Source organism: Eucyclogobius newberryi, unplaced genomic scaffold (genome assembly GCF_026437365.1).
Source record: "Eucyclogobius newberryi isolate DKJ021-1_F unplaced genomic scaffold, fEucNew1.0.hap1 SCAF_21, whole genome shotgun sequence".
NCBI lineage: Eukaryota > Metazoa > Chordata > Actinopteri > Gobiiformes > Gobiidae > Eucyclogobius > Eucyclogobius newberryi.
Window position 1 is genome coordinate 18405757 of NW_027315846.1, and position 20143 is coordinate 18425899.

General features: G+C 41.1%; 2 protein-coding genes across 2 annotated transcripts; one reads left to right on the forward strand and one right to left on the reverse strand.

Annotated features, from left to right (window-relative positions):
- The first annotated feature begins 3335 nt into the window (after window positions 1-3335).
- LOC140370907 (uncharacterized) lies at window positions 3336-5213 on the forward strand. Its single transcript, XM_072458186.1, has one exon. The coding sequence runs from the start codon at window positions 3443-3445 to the stop codon at window positions 5030-5032; it is 1590 nt and encodes a 529-aa protein (XP_072314287.1). The 5' UTR covers window positions 3336-3442; the 3' UTR covers window positions 5033-5213.
- Window positions 5214-5414: 201 nt separating this feature from the next.
- LOC140370906 (serine/threonine-protein kinase PAK 6) lies at window positions 5415-20088 on the reverse strand. Its single transcript, XM_072458185.1, has 9 exons — window positions 19592-20088; window positions 11959-12203; window positions 10082-10738; window positions 9226-9762; window positions 8406-8539; window positions 7343-7469; window positions 7021-7146; window positions 6788-6922; window positions 5415-6626 (listed from the first exon to the last, which is right to left on the reverse strand). Exons 2-9 carry the CDS (start codon window positions 12160-12162, stop codon window positions 6459-6461), a joined length of 2088 nt encoding a protein of 695 aa, XP_072314286.1. The 5' UTR covers window positions 12163-12203; window positions 19592-20088; the 3' UTR covers window positions 5415-6458.
- Between the last annotated feature and the right edge of the window lie 55 nt (window positions 20089-20143).

Genomic DNA, 20143 nt, shown 5'->3' on the forward strand with positions numbered 1-20143 from the left:
TACATGTTTGCTGATTTGTACAACAGCAAACCTATCACCCATGTCTTCCACTTCATCACTACCAACTGTTCTGAGATATTTTCCCAAACAAATCCAGAATGTCTTTGCTAAACCAAAGTTATTCAATTCAAATTATTCAGGACACCGGACTGCACTCATTTGGTTCAGACACTGTCTTTTGATTGTCACAAGAGATGCCATGTTATTACATAATGCACTATTTTGGACCCAGAGCTTCAGTAAAGACCAGAGATCAGGTCATTTAAACATAACTTCTTTGTGAGTTACAGCTGAACTACTGTTTGTTTAAACCATCTCGCTTGCTGGAGTATGTGAGGGCTAAAATGAGGCCCACAGTTTAGTCAAGCGAGGCTAACCTGGGGTAAAACAAATATGGCAGCTTACAAGTATAAAAGAAATAAAAGATTAACAGCGGACTGGGAAATGGTGCAAAGTCTGTGAATTTGAGGTAAAATAGCACAATTATATTACAAATTGTTGCGTTATTTTTTTTGCCTATGCAATATGTTTGAATCAACTAGCCAACAAGTCATATTTATATGGAGTAAATTTCTATCTTTTCTGGTGGAGAATCTGTTATGAGGATATTCCAAAGGACATGTCTTTCGAATTTGAGAGGCATAGGCTACAAATGAGCAGTCATTATGGTCTGGTTCGAGGCAAGAGTTTGTGAAGGCTAAAGGGAGGTCTACAGTTTGCCATCTGGCCTGACTCAGGCTGATAATTGATGACAACAGAAAGAGAGCTAGACAAGGGTCCGCCTCATAGCCAGATCAACCCTCTGTCATTGCCCATTCGGGGGGAAATCTTCTTACTTTCTTTAAAACAGAGACAGTGTCACACCTGACATTTGCTTTCTTTATGCTCTAACCCAACTTCAACCTTGCCAGTGATCCGCTATAGCTCTGCTCTGACAGGAAGCCAGCTGCTACCTCTTTTCCTGGAAAATAACACAACAACAGCTAATCACCATGCACACACACAGGAGGCTGTTTCCTTGTATCAAATCAGAGGTTATTGAGGAGAATTGCACGGACACACACTTGTTCTTGTTGTGAGTGAACACTGTTATTTAGTTATTTTAGTGTCTCAGCGGGAGTTATTAGCCCATCATGTCCCACTCCTCAAGCTACAGATGCACCAGTGTTATAGTCTTATGTAACTGTCTGGAGAACACAGTCAAGAAGACATTGGTTTGTTTTAGGAAGACATTGAGGAAACTTTATGCAAATAAAAATATATACTAAATCATAATATTCATCCAGGGTATTTATCTTTGACCATTATAGCACAATTATATTACAAATTGTTGACTTATATTTATCAACTAGCCAATAAGTAATATTTCTATGGAGTATTAAATTAAACTTATCGTGCGTTTATTCAATTACAGGTGTTGCGGAGTTAAAGAAAATACCTTGAAAAACATACTATGAGCAAGGTCGCCCCTACACAGATCTAACCAGTAATTTAGTTACCTGGTTCTCGTGGAGATAGATAAGTTTAAAGACATTCCAAACAAAGCAATAACATCTGCATGGAGACAAACTGGTGGCAGAACATCCATGGGAAAAGTTACACAGTGCACCTTTAAGATTTGGAAGGACAATCACATGCATAGTTGTTTTTCATATTGCATTATGGTCCATGTGTGACGTGAGTCTGAGAATGGTGTGATGCAGTTGTCCGGGAGCAGCACCTGGACATACAGTGGTTAAATTAATTGTCTAATTTCCGAGACTCGAAGGTTAATTGAGTCCCTGGTGTTGGCTAACACGGGCTAAGTGCAGGTCCACATACCAAGGGACTTTGTTGCTTTCCACTTTCCAACTTTGGCTCGAAAAAACCTTGAGAGGTTTTAGTGAAGTTTTGTGAATTATCCCCAGTGGCTGATTAAGACTTTGAAGGCTGCAAAAAACACCTGAACTATCTTTACAGTCAAGGTTTCACATCAGGCATTCATACAGGCACCTGAGGTCGAGATGAGCATGCGCTGAATGAGACGACAACAATCAACCGCCACGTCGCTTCTTGACGCATACAATTATTTCATTACTACCTGGTATATTAGCATTCAGTGTATTTCATTCATCATGTCAATTCATTTTCAACGGTGAGGAATTCATTGTAGACCACCTTTGCCATATCATTTATTAGGCTTGATACAACTTTACATCATTTTAGGATTAACAACACAGGTGGGAAAATGTAGGAAAGCAGCTACACTGCTATTGGCTGTAATCCAGGTGTAAAAGTATTTCTAGTAATTCATCTGGGGGTTGAGTATGCAACTGTGATTTTGCTATTTATATATCATTCAATAGACTGTATTCTGTGCTATAGCAGTCAAGGTGACCTCTTAACCAGCATTAATGTAAAATGTGTGTTGACAGAGCAGCTGTCTCCAGTGAACCTCGCCAGGAGAGTGTCAAGTCGACTCATGAATTCTCTCTATTTCAAGATGGACACTGTCATTCACCACAGGAAAACTCTGTGAAGAAACCAAAATGTAAACAGTAAGGAGTTTGCAGTATTGTTTGTTGTCATGTTTGAACCCCTCACCCGATATATATATATATATATATATATATATATATACATACACACACACACACACACACACACACACGCCTGTCCGTCTGAATGGAGTTGGATATCTCTTCTTCACTGTGGAACTCCTCGAGGTTTCTACTTTTTCCCAAGGAGGTTTTGTAGTTTTTCCTGGCTGAGAAGGAGGGTCATTGTTTAATCTGTTTTATTGAAACATTTTATATTTTATCAAAGTCAGCGAGCAGTCATTTTTCCTGTAGTAGCAATGCACTATTTTTACAAACAGCTATTAAATATTTCAATCTCAGCTCCGACCATTCATCAGGTTATATTTATTTTTCTCCAGGTAGTTTTATTCTGCAACCTTGATAAAGTAAAGACACAAAGGCTGATTTCACCGCAACAATGAAAAGAAGAACAGATTAAATGTCAAACATGATTGTGTCTATCCTGAGGCATTTTTGGAGACAGACAATACAGGACAACTAATACAGTTACATATAGTTCCACAAAGTATTTATATTATAAAATGCAAATTTGGACTACAATTGGCCTGACTGCTTACTTGAAAACACTGCTTTTTATATCTTGAAGTGATTATTTTGTCCAAATTCCTTATATTTCTCTCCAGGCGGAGAGTGCTTGGTCTGAATGGATGCTGCCACTGCATAATGGTTCTCAGACATTTGTTTCCTTGGCAACGTTGGGAGGGTGGGGAGAGTGAGGTATAAAGGCGCTGGCAGCCTCTTGCTGAAGCTTAGTCTGAGGTAAACGCACTCACTGTCAACAGTGAGCAGCCGGGACAGCTCTCCACACACTTCTCCTCCTCACTGTAACAGCTCAGTGCTGCTCCACAAGTGGTTGTCTGAGAATGATGCGACCTAAAGATTTACGCCAGGGCTCTGGCACTAAGACTTTTCTGGATGCCATGCACGGAGGCAAGGTTCACCTTGCACGCTTCATTCTGGATGCCCTTGATGGACGCATTATCAACTCAAAAACAGAAAACAGTCGCACCCCGCTCATGTATGCAGCTTGTTTGCAAGATCCTGGTTCGCGAGCCAAGTTTACTAATCTGCTCTTGGAGAAGGGAGCTGATGTGAACTGCCAGGATGAGGATGGCCGCACAGCGCTCAGCTTGGCTTGTGAGATGGGGCAACTGGATGTCGTGAAGCTTCTGGTGCGGTTCAATGCTGACCCTGATATCTCAGATGCCTGGGGAAACAGTGCTCTCATGTACGCCGCCTTCTCTGGACACAGCCAGGTTGTAGAGTTTCTTGTGCGGTCTTTCAAAAGGCTGGGACTGAGACTGGATAGAACAAATAATGCTGGCCACTCGGCTATAGAAGTAGCCAACTTTTTTGGACACAATCATTGTGTTCAGATTTTAGATTTCTCCTGCAGACGAAGCATTGTCTCAGATGAGCATCTCACGGAGACTAGTAACACTGGGGATAGAGAGTTTCGGCTCCCAAACAAACTCCCAAGATATGTGCTGGAACGATTTTCCAAACAGTTTAGTGGCACAGATGACCAGCTTCCCTCTCTGGTTCAAAAGCAGTTGAAGACACAAGACAGTAATGGTCTGTGGAATCGCTTCAGATGTCCCAGGAGCCAGTCTCAAGATGACAACCTGCGCCACAGCTGGGGTCTACCTCCTCAGATAGATAAATCCCCAAAAGAAGTGGACCAGAGTGTTGCCTTTGCTGCCAAACAACTGCAAAATTTCCAGCTCAGTGAGGATATTGTTGCTAAAACACTGAACTCTGTGCCTGAAACCAGGCAGAGAGATGTCAGCAGGGACAGTGCACAGCAAAAACAAACCTCAGAGATTTCCTCTGCCTGGGGTAAAGCCAAGTCATTTAACATGGACCTTCTGAGCAGCAGAAAACAATCATATCAGGGTGACATCCATGACTTGGGTCTGTCAGCCAGCAGATTAAAGAGAGCCTCGCTGCAGGATGAGAGATGTCTGCTGGATAAGAGGGACAGCCAAGGGAACTCAAGGGCTCCTGCAAAAGATGCTGACAAAACTGTGCCAAAAGCTCTTTTAACTAGCAAGTGTCCGGTTGTGAGAGCACTCGAGGAGAGTTGTGAGATGGATAATGAGACATCAGGCAAGAGAGAGCAGCTCAAGAGAGGAAGCCTGAGCTCCACCACCAGACACAACAAACTGCTGTTTTCCAGAGGAGAGATGGATTCTGGGAAAGGTCCCGGCCACACACATGGGTTTGTGGGGTTAGGTACAAGGCTGCTACGGAGATTCACAGCTCCAGAGTTTATGAAGATTGTCATGGACTGCTCCTCCAGCTCCTCTCAGAGCAAGGGCCGCATCTCACGCTCTGAAACCTTTCCATTCTCACACACACACCAGCAGGTCAACAGCCAGCCCAGCGTTGACAGCATCAGTGCAGTTAAGTGCGAGTTTGAAAGCTGCTCCTCTCAGTTCCCTCTTGATTAGAATAAGGACACTATCATGTAACAGAAACAGCTGTTTATAGTACTTACATGTATCTGGTTATTGCTATGTGATATACATTGTCATATTTTTGCCTTTTGTTTAGTTTGTAGCTTTTGCATTTAACTATTTTAGAAAATAAAGATTTTATTGTACTTGTACATTAAAAATCTTTCCAAAGCTATGCTTAACTGTGAGCTGCTGAATTTGTCAATATAGATTTATTTTGTACTACTTTAAACATTGCATTTGTGGTTTTGAAAAATGTCTTACACTTAAATATTCAGTGACAAACTGAATACCAAATAAATATACAGTAAAAAATGGTGTGTGCTTGATGCCTTGAAAACTGAAATTACCAAAACAAAATGAATGCACAAAGGGACTGAATGCATAATTTATTAATTTATACAAAATTAAAATAATGTTAAATTCTCTTTGCCATGAACGACCCGCACACAAATAGAAATAGGTATCCGTGTCAGAATACAAAGACTATGTGCAAAGTGTTTGGGAGCAGGTGGACGTCCTGCAGCATCACATGTCTGTGTGCTTAATCCTATGCCAACAAATGCAAATACAGTCATACATATTTGCCAGGGCTGCGCACACATACATCATCAGTTTTTTAAAAAGTCTGTCACATTACAAAGAGGGCCTCGCACCACACTCCCACATACAGTACATGCACTCACAGACTCGCGTATCAGGACAGAAAAGTAACATTTTATATAATTTACTGCACTGACCTAGTATTCATTGTTTCTATTTACAACTTTTATTCAGCCACTTCATACTTCATTAACGAAACCTTATTTATAAATTCACATCATACAAACAATTCACAATACCTTTTGATAAAAATAAATAAATATGAAAAGATACTGTACTGTTGATTTTTTCATTAGCCCAATAGTAGCAGCTGGAGCCTTCTCTGCCATTTGTGATGCTAATAAAAGAGAATTGTCTTTTACATTCCAGTTAAGGATTTGCAATGGGCCAGGTGCACATCTATTTGTCCATGCGGACAGTAACCGTAGTCCTTTTTATCAAAACATGTGTGGAGGTCCATCCTTCACATGATCCACTAAGATACCTAGTATGGACACTGTAATAGATGTTCCATACACGTACGTAGTTATCTGCCTATTGACTGATATGCATTGTGCTGAGTTGTGTTTCTGCTGAATGTGACCAGACATTTTACCAAACCAAGCTTAGAGTTGACAAACGAGCGTCGCTGCCTTTTACTCACTCTTAAAGTGCTTTTGTCATGCCAAGACTGTGCACAGTCAAAATCCTATCCTATCTCCCCTGCTTCTCCCAGGAGCCTCTTGGTCCATGGATTGCCAGAGGAGCCTGACCTAATACATTTCCTCATCTAGGTTTAGGTGGATGTTGTTTAGGGAAAGTGACAGCCATAGGGGGGTCAGCAGCGGGACATGCGTTTGCGATACTGCTCCACCAGCGGGACCAGGCACTGAGGTGAGCCGCACTGCAGCAGGAATGGGTGCTCAAGCAGGTCAGTGGCGCTGGCTCGCTCCAGGGGGTCCCGAGTGAGCATGCGGTCCAAAAAGTCTTTGAGAACAGGAGAAATCTAGAAGCAAATTATATTTAGCATCAGTAAAATAGGTATATATGACATATATAAGGATGCAAATTATATTATTATTATTGTATATATGCTTAAATGTTATGTGTAAAATATAAATACATTTTTTACTTAATTTTGTAAATACTTAATGTGGCGTTGCATACCTGGTTCACATTTCTCACACTAGGAGCTGGCTCGTCCCTCAGCCTCTTCATCGCTGCAACAGGAGTTTCACTGAAGTATGGAGGCTCTCCATCCACCATCTCCACCACCATTATACCCATAGACCAGACGTCCACCTGAATTGACACACTCAGGTCTGTTATGTATGTGCTCTTATGTTTAATGTATGGTAAACTGCTAACAGCAGGAGGGACCTCAAAGCCTGCCTTCCTACCTCAGTGCCATATGGAGATTTGGAGATGACCTCTGGAGCCATCCAATAGGGAGTCCCGACCAGAGACTTCCGCTTAGGGATGTCCTTACTGATCTGAGCACAAAATCCAAAATCGGAAAGTTTCACCTGTGCAGGAAAAAGTATATTGTTTACTTTCAGTTGTAATTTTAGAGATTACTTTGGATTCAGTAGTATTATTTTTATACAAAAATACAATTTACCGTTAATTTTGAATACTTGAAATAATTTAAATAGTTGGCAATGTTTGAAATATTTTTCACCTCTTATGTATAAAGTAAAAACTTAAACAATCCAATAGTACCCTTCCATCCAGAGTCAGGAGTATGGAGTCACTCTTGATGTCCCGGTGGATGACTCCTTGTGAGTGCAGATAAGCCAGGGCTTGCAGCACAGCTTCACACACTGTGGCAATCTGCTCCTCAGTCAGCCTGCCCAACAGCACACCAACAGACAGGTTTTACATTAACATTTGAGCTTTTGGCAGGCACACTTTTACAATACAACCCACACCAATCCGTGGATCAGAGGAAAGTTAATTTCATGAATCACTGCGGTTAGAGACAAATCACAGAGTTCAGATCAACAACTCCCACATCCTAAGTGACCAGTAAAATTGTATGATTTTAAAAGTGAATCATACAGACAGGTGAGCAAGTAGAGTCATTTTTAGCATCAGGGGGTTCTGTTACAGTTATCGCAGTTATCACTTATTCATAGAACACTTAAATGCAATACAAATTAAGCCATTCAGTTCACATGAGAATATGCAAATTAAAGCTATTGACTGTAATCCAACATCACTACATTGATTTGGGAAAGGGAAAATTATTCTGTCAATATCACATTTACATATGGCTTTGAAAGCGCTTGCTGTGGGAGCTGGCTCATTTAAAAAATGTAAGTCCTCTGATTTGAGAGACCAGTTTTCACCGCTTTGTGTCAAGAGATCAAATCTCAGGGTTATCCTAAAATGATTCAGTCAGCCATCTGTTGATAATACATTGACGGTTCAAACTTAATACAGTATTGGTATAAATCAACCTCCAATCTATATTTCTGGTTTTGATGGATGTTTTGGGGAAATTATGATAGCTCAGACATTTAAAATATGAATTCATAAATAAAATATTATCCAAAACATACTTCATTTTATCAATTTGTTGTTTTTTCCCCTGGATCTATCTATAATTTCCCCTCTCTCTTTCAGACACAATGCAAGAAGACAAGTCTTTGTGTTCTTGCCCATCATGAGCTGATACTACACTGCCCCCTTGTGGCAGGTAGAGTTACAAGCAATGATCTCATAGAATAGACGTTGCTGCATACACAGACTTGGGCAGACTGTATCCGGTGGTGCTTCGTACCTGGTTTCAGACACGACGTTGGTGAGTGCTCCTCCCTGCAGGTACTCCATGATGACCCACAGTTCCTCCTCCACAAGGGCAGACTTAAACATCTCAACCACGTTCCTGTGCTGATAGTCCCTCATGATTACCACCTGTAGCAAAGTGGGCACCATCAATTCAGTCTTAAACGGCCACATCAAAATTAAAGGGCAATTTAGATTATTTGCATAGTCACTGCAAATTCCATGGACAGGAGTTCTAGTTACATCCTTCTATAGATTCTTGCTTGATCACGATCAGAATTATTTTTTATTTACCCATAAGGGGAAATGATTTTTGTTGGAGACATAATAAATAACAAACTGGTCACCTCTATGTTCTGTCATATGCTTAATTTGGATTTGAGTCTCAATTTTGACAGGTTTTAAAATGGCAGTGAAATTGGTTTCATCCTTTACTTTATGTTTTAGGTATAGTCTGTAGAAATTATTTTGCTGTTATTATTGTTGTGTACGACAGAGCAAATAAATGCTGTAGCTGCTCTAAATACGCCTGAAACGGTTTTACAGTATGTAATGCAAGCAAAAATAAATATTCTCAGATAGCAAGTGATATTCAACACAATATTACATATTATTATTATTATATAATAATTATCTTGAGACTGTCTGTTAGAAATCCATATAGTATATTTGATTATTTGACATTTATTTTCATATACTAAAACTGAGGGCAAAGTTCAAATATCTAATATATACTAATGCTAATACTATGCTGCTATTTTTCGGCTTTTTTAAGTCCACCTTTAAAACTTAATTTTGATATACCAGTCCCATACCTCATTAAAAAGAAGCTCTCTTCTCTGTTGCCGCCGCAGGTCCATCATCTTGACTGCCACCTGCCGGCCGCTGTGCTTCTCGGTGGCAATGCACACCACCCCTGTGGAACCTTCTCCTATCTTCACAAAGTTCTCCAGGTAAGAGCGTGGATCGCCCTTGTCCACCACCATCTGCAAGGCGGCTTTGAACTGTTCATGAGTGACTTTGGGTGGGTCTGGAGGTGGCCGAGGCGAAGGGTGCTGGGGCACCCTAAAAGCAGGGGAGCAGGTGCCAGGAGGACTAGTGGCTAGTGAGCCCGTGGGTGAGGGTCTGGGCTGAGAGGGACTGTCCTGAAGAGGGTAAGGGGGGTTAGGACATCCTGAATGTCTTAAGAATGGCTCAGGGACAGTAGCTCTCAGTCCCATGTTTGGAGACAGGCCGAGGGTGTAACTCGCAGAGGACCGCACCGTCCTCTGTGGCCTGATGCCACCTCCCACCAGAGGACTGCTTGTGCCAGTGGGCAGGAAGCCGGAATGGTACCTCACAGACGTCTCTGTCTGCAGGATAAGATAACACAGGGAGCAGTGAAAGCCTGTTGGCCGACTGCCTGCTGCAGATCAGTACCTACTTTTAAAGAGAATGTTAATCAACTCCTTCACTATTTCACAGCACTTTGCCTGATACGACCCATGTGAATACTGTTTATGTGTATGTACAGTATAAACCCCTGCAGGTGGAATAAACATACATGGCATTCATGTCTGAGCAGCAGCATCAATAAAACACTTTGTATTAAAACTGGCAAAGAACTGATATTATGAGGATGACAACAATTACACAAAAACAAACGTGTAAATTAATAATATATGGACTTACTTTGAGGTCATAGGATGAGAAAGGCCTTCCTGGGCTGTTCTGAGGGTGCATGTACATGGGTGGAGCTGGTCGCAGCTCTGAACCAACAGTAATTTGCTCTGGGTGCTGTGGCGGCTGCTGAACAGTCGTTCCAGGATTGTAGAAACATGCCACAGGTCGGGGTGGAGGTGGCGGTCCCCTGGGCGGCGGGATGTCCCTCTTCCAGATGACTCTCTCCTGAGGGTTGCCCATATCTGCGCTCATATACGCTGTGTGACAAGGCGCCTGAATATTTTGAGTCTGTTTAAAAGGCCCTTCATGAGGGATGCCCACTTCATAAGTAGATTTAGCTTTTGGTAAGATTCCATTGGGTTGTAAAGTTATGCTCTTCTTCATGCCTAAATAAGGTGTGTTGGTTTCACTGTGAATGTTCCTGGCCCTGTCTCTCCACTGGTCCTGAGCGTCATTGTCATCATCGTCGTCCTGAGTTAGGCTCTCATACTGGTAGGTGTCGCCCTCGTTCTCCTCCCCGAGACGACCCAGAGACTGGGCCCGTTTCCGGTTGGAGGGGCTGCTCTTCCTCAGAGAGTTTGAGCTGGTCACAGACAGGCGGTTCATATCGTTGATCATGGCAGAGATGTAGTCCCCATGACCAATCATACTCCCACGCACGATGGTCTGAAAGAACAAAATAATTTATCTCTAGGCGGCACGTGCCATCATCACATTATAGGATTTGTACCATGAGAAATAATTAGTGTTATATAATCATTGCTCAGAGGCATGTTAAATTTAGACTTGCGAAAAGAACCTCTTTGTCACACTACAAAGGTTTCATTTCTTCCTGGAGCTATTTCTGACAATGCACTAAAAATATGTATGTTTCAGTAATAATAAAATCCAGACACTTTTGAAGTTTTTCAAATACCATTGTAGATATCATGGGCATGCAAAGACCAGGCAAAACCTGCCCGGACAGAAATGGCAGCTATGTTGTTTTGGCAGAATACTGTGAGGTGGGTCATTAGTTTGACTAAGGGTAGAGTCACATTTAGTTCAGTCTACAGCGTCTCTTGTTTCTCCTGTTCAGCACCACTACACATGGGGCATAGAGGTCAGGTGACATATCACCTGACAGCACCCAGTATGCACACCTTTCAACAACACATTCACCTTGTATATTTAAAAGTATTTCATATGATTTGAGTATTTTACAATATTAATATTATATCATGTCCATATGTACATAACCTGTATTTAAATATCTGAATATTTAAGTATCAGACAAATGTAACATTTGTGTAAAATGACTCACAAAAGGGCAGAAATATCCCCTTATACCCTTATTTGGAAGTTTATAACATACATTGTTTCCCCTTAAAAAAAAACTGCTCTTTTTGAAGCATTTTCATGATAAATGCTATACCTATATTGTATGTTGCACACATATGGTCACATGATGTGACCATATTATCTTGCACCAGTAAAACTGCTGGTGTTTTAGTAGCTCTGTCATAGTACTTTGACACTCAGCAAAACAAAGAAGCAGTGAGACTTGCATCAGTCACTGGCGTTCCCTCTGCTGTACAGCTGCTGTACCTGCACTTTTTATCCCTCTGCTTGACATCTGTGCGAAGGCTCTATACACTGTTATTAATTGCCTGTGTGGCGTAATAAATCTTGTGGTCCCTTTGAGTGTTCAACATTGTAGCATCAGTGTACACACCAGGGTCATTAAACCAACCCCAAGAAGGCAGAAGGTGTCATCTCAGGCTTTTTCTGAGACATTTCTCTGCTGAATTCACACTATTTTAGTGTATCAGCATAAGATTAAGCCTTAATGATGACATGGTTGTCCAGTTTCAGGTGCTCTAGGATTAGGAGTGTGTGTTTTGTACCTTCTTTGGCCTGAGCTCCACTTCTGTGATCCTGGATGGGTCCACCACGGGCCGAGGCCTCCTTAGGTTCTCTATGAGGCTCTGCCATTGCATGGGCAGCCCTACAAAGCATCCTCGCTTGACATCAAAGGAAGTGTGGACACGGTGCTCGAAGTTCTTGGGCACTGATATCTCAGGCCTCTTCTTTTTTTTCTTGCGAAACATGCTCAGTCCCACACAGGCTACAGCTTGCCCTCCCTATATCCCTGGAAAGAAAAATATTTAGCTTTAATTAGTTTTAAAAGTATTCTGCTTAAAAGAAATGCCTTATCATTTCAATCAGATCTATTACATTTTATTATACAGTTTTGTATCGGCTTAGGTGAATTGCAGGATTTCTTTGACTTTATCTATCTAGCTCCTTTAGACAGATGCTAGTTTATCTTGCTTTTATCTTTTTTGGGTTACACAGCATTCACTTTTCTTTTAAAGCTCGTGATTGATACATGACTGATATTTGATCGGTCACTGCTTCCCTCTATATGTTCTCTTTATTCAGGTGGACATTCAGAATCTATCAGATGTTGACATTTAAACTGTTACTGCCCAGCATTACAGCTTATTCTTTATCATTACCCTTTTACTTATGAGACTTTGGCTGACCTGGTAGCACCCACTGGCTCTGAGTGTATTAACAGACAGAGCCCAGTGTACATCGTGCATATACAAGTTTATACAGACACCACTCTACCTTCATATCTCTTTTTAATTAGATGTTGTGCTCTTGATTGCAATGCGGGTAGCTACTTAATCTTGGGCTAGAAGGCCCTGCATTTGGCAGGTTGTATTCTGCTTTAGTTCCTTTTAGTGCAGAAAATGTATCATTATTTTTAACCATTTCACAGAGTGCCCAGCGTATCCCAGCTGCTTATCACAACATACATTTGTGCTGAGTTTTAAAGTAAAAAATAATAGTAGCAGAGGCCTTCAAGGTGCCCCAATAGATCCAGATACTATCTTCCATCATTCAAGGGGTTAGAGGGGAGGAAATGAGTTTTGTAGTGTCCACGGCTCAGCGGGCTCTCAGCACCTCCGCCCTCAGACCGGCATGCCTCTAATCCACACCACTACACCTCATAAGCCACACTGGTGACTAACCTCACCACTGCTGCAACACACTGGAGGGGAAAGAGGGTAGAGGAAGAAGAGATAACCCTATGAGGAAACATGTCACCCCCTCCAAAGAGAATTCAGTCACAGAGCTAATAGTGTTGCATAAGCATATCACTCTGTGCTCTCCCTATGCACACAAAATGGTGCTGAGAAGGGCTTTAATTCCATCTGACAAGAAGATTATACTGTGAAGGTGGGGCCGGAATGTGTGGAGGACAACCTTGGTCCGATTTTGTAAAATTAAAGGATAAATGTCATCACCTCTGGATATACAGAATACAGGGATCATTTCTGAAGATGCAAACAAAGAAAATTGTTTTTAACCCTGACACAAATGTCACAGCACAAGTTATCCTTTAAGCCAGTCCCAATCCTGGAAAAATACAGTGCCACGTATGTTGAACACGTTGAACAAACTGTATATAATCCAAGCTTACATTTTTTACATTTTTTAATACCAATTTGATGCCCATAACAGCGTCTGAACATTTCCAATATGTTTGTTATTCTATTTTTACATAAGAACAACTTTTATTCCCTGGTGTGTCAAGTCATTTTATGTACACTTGACACATAGTAGCATTCCAACATTCAACATCTTCTCCCACTTTGTGTTAACTTTGCAGTTCTAGTGCAGAAGAAGTTGGCAATGTCCTGTACAAATATTAACACAGGGCCCTCATGGATCCTTTACAAAGAGATCAATCAATATTTACTCATGAGTGAAATGCAAACGCTACACTTCTCCACTGGCAGCAATAATGGGGTGATACCAACACAAATAGGACAGCTGCCTTTGCGCACCACTTTATCAAGCCTCATCAGTTCAAAGGAGGCAACAACACAATGGCATTTATTATTCATCCCAGTACTGCTTGCCTCTGAAGCTGCCAGAAAATTCAAAAGGACAAATCTATAGGTAATAACTCCATACTAAAACTCACAGACAAACTTTGCTGATGACAGTAATTCAAGGGTTGAATCAATTATCAATTAGCACACCTTAATCACATGTGTATGGCTTTACATTGACCACACTAACTGCGCTAAGACTGTCTCGATAACAATGCACTATTGATTTATAAGGCTGTAATATTTATGCAGAGAGCTGAACTTGCAGTGTATGTAATCTTGTTTTCTGGTCGCACACAAACGGCAGGGATTTGACCCTATGCCTCAGTGGCTTGTCTTGAATCTATCAAAGTGCTGAGGCAAAAAACCCAGGCCAGCAGCTGTCAGAAACATCAGCAGCCAAAAAAGGATGAGGTCACTCGGAAATTCTGCTACACGGGGTGTTTCCATCTTTGAGAGTACATGCAAAGGAAAACTTAGATGATATCAAACTCCTTTTCACAAGTGCTCTATAGCGCAAATGTAGTATTTTTAGCATCAGCATATATCTCTAACTATTTTGCTGATATTGAAGAGGACTTAAAGAGAGAGTCGAGTGAGACATTTGCATTCGGCCGACTTGAACCATTAGTATTTTTATGTCCTTTTTGCAACTGATGATTTTAAGGACAGTCAATTGTGGGTATTGACGATTCTGTATGATTTAGCTGTAGCTTGCATTTTATGTAAGCTACATGAAGTAAGAAGTTCATTGTGCAAAGCTCTGCCAAAGTATTGCAGTTCCACCCTGCATCGCGACAGATCCAGGACCGCACCAAAAACCTCACGTTACAAACATCCTAGAAATGTATTTACTCTTTTTGACTTTTTTTGTTAAAACTTTGATTGTCTCAATCAATTCATGGTATTTTGTTTAAACATACTCTTTATATAAAATACGTACTACCCAAAACTTCAGTTCAAACAAATACATCTCAAATTTGTTTTCAGTGTAACGCATTATTTCTGGCCTGTGGTGCAATGTGCTTTTGAAGCAAAATATTAATAATAATAATTAATTAATATAAATATAAATATAAATGAAAATAAAATAATAAATATAAATGAAAATAAAATAATAAATATAAATATAAATGCAAATAAAATAAATAAAAACTGAAAATAAATAATAATAATAAAACACATTTAAAATATTAACCATAACCAGTAGAAGAAAGGCTTTTCACAGGCCTTACATAATTCTGGGTGTAATCCTGTCACATCACTGCACATTCACATTCATTACAAATTTGCAAAGTAAAAAAAATAAATAAATGAATTACCTAATAAGGCTTTCACTGTTAGTTAAATAATTTAATCATTATCTTTCAAGAATGGTATTTTTCTTAGGAAATAAAGGTGTCACGTGGCAGGACTTCAAACTGGTGAATATTAAAAAAAAATCAGATTAATTTGATTTGTCAAATGTAAGAGTATGATATGTCATAAAAGCTCCTTCTGTATGTTTGTATTTTGAAAAAAAGTGAAGGACACCCTTTGAATTACAGCTCTTCATTTCTTTCTAATGTTTAAAGTAGAGATACATTTGCAGTTCATGCCAACACCATTATTAGTCTCTGACCCAAATGACTCATTCTAGAGTTATGAGTTGAATTTTGAAGGAGGAAAACATGTTTTAGAAGGTAACTCAAAGTAAGATCCCAAAAGAATGTCTCCACCCATCTGTTGCAATCTGAAATGAAGCAGCAATTCAGTGTCACAGACTTTAGTTCCTCCCCCTAAATACAATGCATCCTAGAGCCAAACACCCACACCCTCCACGCTGACGGATGAACGCTTCAAATCAAGACCTTACCCATGACCGGATGGAGCATCTTCACATGGCAGAGCAGTCATGCCTCTCATGCCATACCTAAAGCCAAGCAGGCCTTCCATATGTTTCCAGAACATACTGTGGAGGTCCTTTCTCTGATGTTCCAACCAACCCAACCAGGACTTATGGGCCAGTGGGAGGGGCTAGAGATCAGGGAGCTCAATGTTGCTGCTCTGAGCTGTGCTGAGTTTATTTATTTATTTTTCCATTTGCCCCGTTTCCAGCTCCATCTTTTCGGTTGGCATGCATGTAGAAATATTAGAGAGGGCGATGCACGCTCAGGTGACTGTAATGGCAGGATTACAGGCTTCCACAGATCTAATGTTAGGACACATCATTTCACTCTGCTCCTCGCGTATATAGAGCCAAGCACATGTTTATTTTGAGCAGGATTTTTGTATAAATAGTGGGGATGAATATGGGAGACAATTCAATTGAAATGACATAATCCTCTTTGTGCTCACGCAAGGCAGTGTAGCTATAAGTATAATCCAGCTATAGTAAATTACAGTGAGAACATCAGCGTTTCACACAAGATGGATGGCATGGAGGTCTTAACTGCTGTATTTGGACTGTGGACTGCAGCAGCAAGGGCTATTCTATCAGCTTCATTACGATGACCGTTTTGCCCTTTGAGTGTAATGAGACTGCCTCTCGAGGGGGTGGGAAGAGGGGGTCCTGGATTGGTCATGTCTTGTAAAGAACGCTTACATATAATTTCATATCTGAGGGGAAAAGGTACACAGGCTTTGTACGTGACTGGACAGTGCAATAATGGCCATGTTTATGACTTAAGTTGATGCGTGTTTTCTTTTTGGGGTCACCTCTGTCCACATGAAGGCATCGTCAATAGGAACTGACAAGTGATGAACTGTGCTCAATGACGTGGAATAACATGGAATAATGTTGTTTTCATGCATATTTCATGACGAGGGTCTAATACAGCATGCACAACTGAGCACTTGCAACCCACGGAACTTTGAAGAGAAACACATCTGCTTTAGTGTGATAGAATGTGGCAAAGGACTAGAGACAAGATTATATTTGTCTCTGATTTAGTTCAGGGTACTATAAATCAAGTAGATACAATTATTTACAAGGGCAAATAGTATAATAGTATGTTTAATGTTGGCTCACCTGGTAGAGCAACATTTCTGCCTGTCTAATCTAATCAAGGCTGAAGTTAATAAATATATATCTGAATTGCGGATGGGTCCAATTGTAGCTAGCCCTCTATTTCTTGACCCTGTAATGACATTTAAGTCTACAATGCAGAAGGTTAGGTTTACACGACCTATTGTTCTTCATGGTTTTCACTCACATTAATATTACTGTCTTGATTTTTTTGTGTTATATGTGATATGTTTTACCCAGATCTCTTGATTCTTTCTCTTAAAGCACTCTGACCTGTCTTAAGTAAGAAAAGAGCCTCTGGTTTTGGAAGTGCAGTGTTCTGTAAAATATAAAATATGATGGAGGAGTGCTGGTGTCAGTTGTTCAAGGGCAGCAGGCATTCATGCATCGGGCCTGGGCTAATATTGACAGGAGGACACATAAAAAAAGAAGGTCAAGATGGTAGGATGAGGGACGGATGTATATATATATATTTTTAAACTATAAATGTCAACGGATTTTGCATCACCTCGACGTATGCAGTTTGCAACCTGTTACCCTGTGCTCTCCGTTGCAGACAGTAAAGAAACATTGAAGATGAGACGCTCGCATCAATGGAAGCCATACATCATGTTGTCAGCTGATACATATTGACACTGATCCTACAGGACAACCCAATGGACAAGAAAACTAGTTTGCGCTGTCCTTCAGTGAGCAGTGGCTACCGACCATCACATAACAGTAAAGCATTGCCTCTATCCATTCCTTAAACATGATGACATTGTAAAAGCAACACGTGCACTAAAGATCTGTGTGAGTTGATGGGTTGTTCTTTACTTGTGCTGACATGACTCTGTGTAAATGTATGTATCGAATAGAGATAAGAGAGGTAAAGACTGCAGCAATGACCAACACTCTCTTTAATTAAAGATTCTCTTGGCTTTCGAAAGTGCTTTGAACACTTTGACGCTGCACTGATAAAGAGTGTGATCTGTTGGGACCAATAGTATGAGCCTAAATCGTCTCTCTGGGGTCTAATTTATTGATGCGCCAGTGCGGTCTTTACAGTGCAAGCCTACAAGAGCTTTGATTTATATTTTAAGCACGGGTCTTAACGTCACTGTCCAAAGCACCTGCGATTTTTTTAACCTGGGAATTCCTTTGCTATTATCAATCTGTACCGGCCCCACTGTCCCGCTCTGTCACCCAGCGTGGGTGCTGTTGGAGCCCAGTAAGGGGACTCATGGCACGCTGCCCTAATTTGGACTCAGAGCTCATTTTAATCCGTAGTGCTTTGCGTCTCGTGGCCAGTGAGGAAGATAAAGTGGTTGATGTTCGCTGCCCCCTGTTTCAACCATGAACTGACATTTATGAACACAGCAGGTCATGTGCCAATAGTGAAGCATGCACACGTGATCACCTTTCATATCTTTATCACGTCCAGCCCACTGTACAAATATCATTACCTGCTTTTAGTGTCTGGAATTAGTCAACAAAAGGTATGAGACAGTAAAGCTTGAAGAGTCATCGTTTGCCTTTTCTACCTTTCCAGTATATCAATAAGTCACTCAAGACACAGAAAGAGGGCAGTTTCAAACTTGCATGACCTTACTCATATGCCACTCACACTTGCAATGCTGAATTTACTTTGACCTCATATAAAGGATATGTTACAACAGGCCAAGACAAAGTTTAACCTGGAGTGTCAGCTGTTATGACTCATAAAATGTTTTGTGGAAAATTTGCACACCTTTACACCATTTCTATTTCATAGTTTTAAAAGTAAACTTTGAATATGTGTGAGCATTTAGCATATTTATTTAATAAACAAGCTACTATCAACCACATAAATGAATAAAATATCCCTGCATTGTGTTTGAGGATATAACTAGGTCATGTAAGTACAGAGGGACAGTATATGGCTGTCGTGCAATACCGTAATTGTTCTTGTTCATATCACTTCCTTTCAATTCCTATTCAAAAATGTGCTCTATTTTTCAACTCCTTCACACTTACACAGTGCAAATAATACCTCTTACATCTATTCATCCTCTTCTAGAACAGGTTTCATAAGCATTCATCTGTATTTACTTAAGATGTCCTATGTTCCTTCCCCTTGTTTTCCCACATAATCCTTGTATCCACTGAAGTGTGTGCATACTAATAACACACTGGAACCTCATACACTGGTTGAATTAGAAGGATCACCTGCAGCCCATAGACCAGACCGAAAAACACCAGAAGCAAACAGGAAGTTATTGTCTGTGGCACCAATGACATAAACAGTTAGTGCTTCACTGTTGAGTGAATGGTTGCATCTTTGCTTTGACAGACAGGCTGAGGATGTAGAGACAGAAAGGAAGAAGATTTTAAGGAGGAGGCTTTAGTAGAAGGTGAAAGCTTGTGAGATGCAGTCCATCACTGAATACGTCCACAAAGCTTTGTAGTGCATCAACACCTGGACACAATGGCTCACTGCATGTCCACATTCCCTTCTCTACTGCCTGCCGACAGCCCACAATAGAATGCTCTTTATCAATGGCGTTAAGCCTTTTTTACTTTCTCCCCCACCCCCCCTAACCCTAACCCTTACCCCATTGCATCCACAGTGGAAAAGAGGTAAATTGTGTCATTCCACCTTACCTTTCCTTGTCCAGTGAAGAGCAGAACTCTCCTCTGGGAAGGATGTGGGGTGAGCACATACACACTTGCATGCACTATGATAGCACGCTCACACGGTGCTCCGCTAAGGATGGGGATGAAGGCTTTGGAGCTCAAGCCAGCGCACACTGCAGGCTGCTGCTTGCCCGGGAAAGCCTGATGCGTTCCTCCCTCCAGGCAGAAGCGCACGCGGCCATCTCAAAGGCTCTTTGTTGGGTTTGATTCATCACCGGTTCCCGTGCTGCTGGCTGTGTGGTGGTCCGTGCACCAGTGTCTTCTCCTCAGGACACAGGACAACCGCTTACACAACACAGGAGACAAAGCCATGAAGAGAAGAGAGAGGCAGCTTCCAGGAGAAATGAGAGAAATATGACGGCCACATTCGGCTGCTTTACTATCCCTGTCTTGTGGCTTCTATGTGTGCCTCACACACACTCTCTCACACCCTCCCACCTCGACGTCGCTCCACTCTCTCTCTTCCTCCTCCTCTTGGTGCCTTTATCACTTCCCTGCCTCCTCCCACTCCCTCATTGG

Excerpts from the sequence above, each read along its gene's own strand:
- LOC140370906 (XM_072458185.1), bottom strand. The coding sequence starts at position 12,162 with ATGTTTCGCAAGAAAAAAAAGAAGAGGCCTGAGATATCAGTGCCCAAG. Across the intron at positions 6,923-7,020 it reads AATCTCCATATGGCACTGAG|GTGGACGTCTGGTCTATGGG; the intron begins GTAGGAAGGCAG and ends GTGTCAATTCAG. Across the intron at positions 6,627-6,787 it reads GTGTGAGAAATGTGAACCAG|ATTTCTCCTGTTCTCAAAGA; the intron begins GTATGCAACGCC and ends ATTTGCTTCTAG.
- LOC140370907 (XM_072458186.1), top strand. The coding sequence starts at position 3,443 with ATGATGCGACCTAAAGATTTACGCCAGGGCTCTGGCACTAAGACTTTT.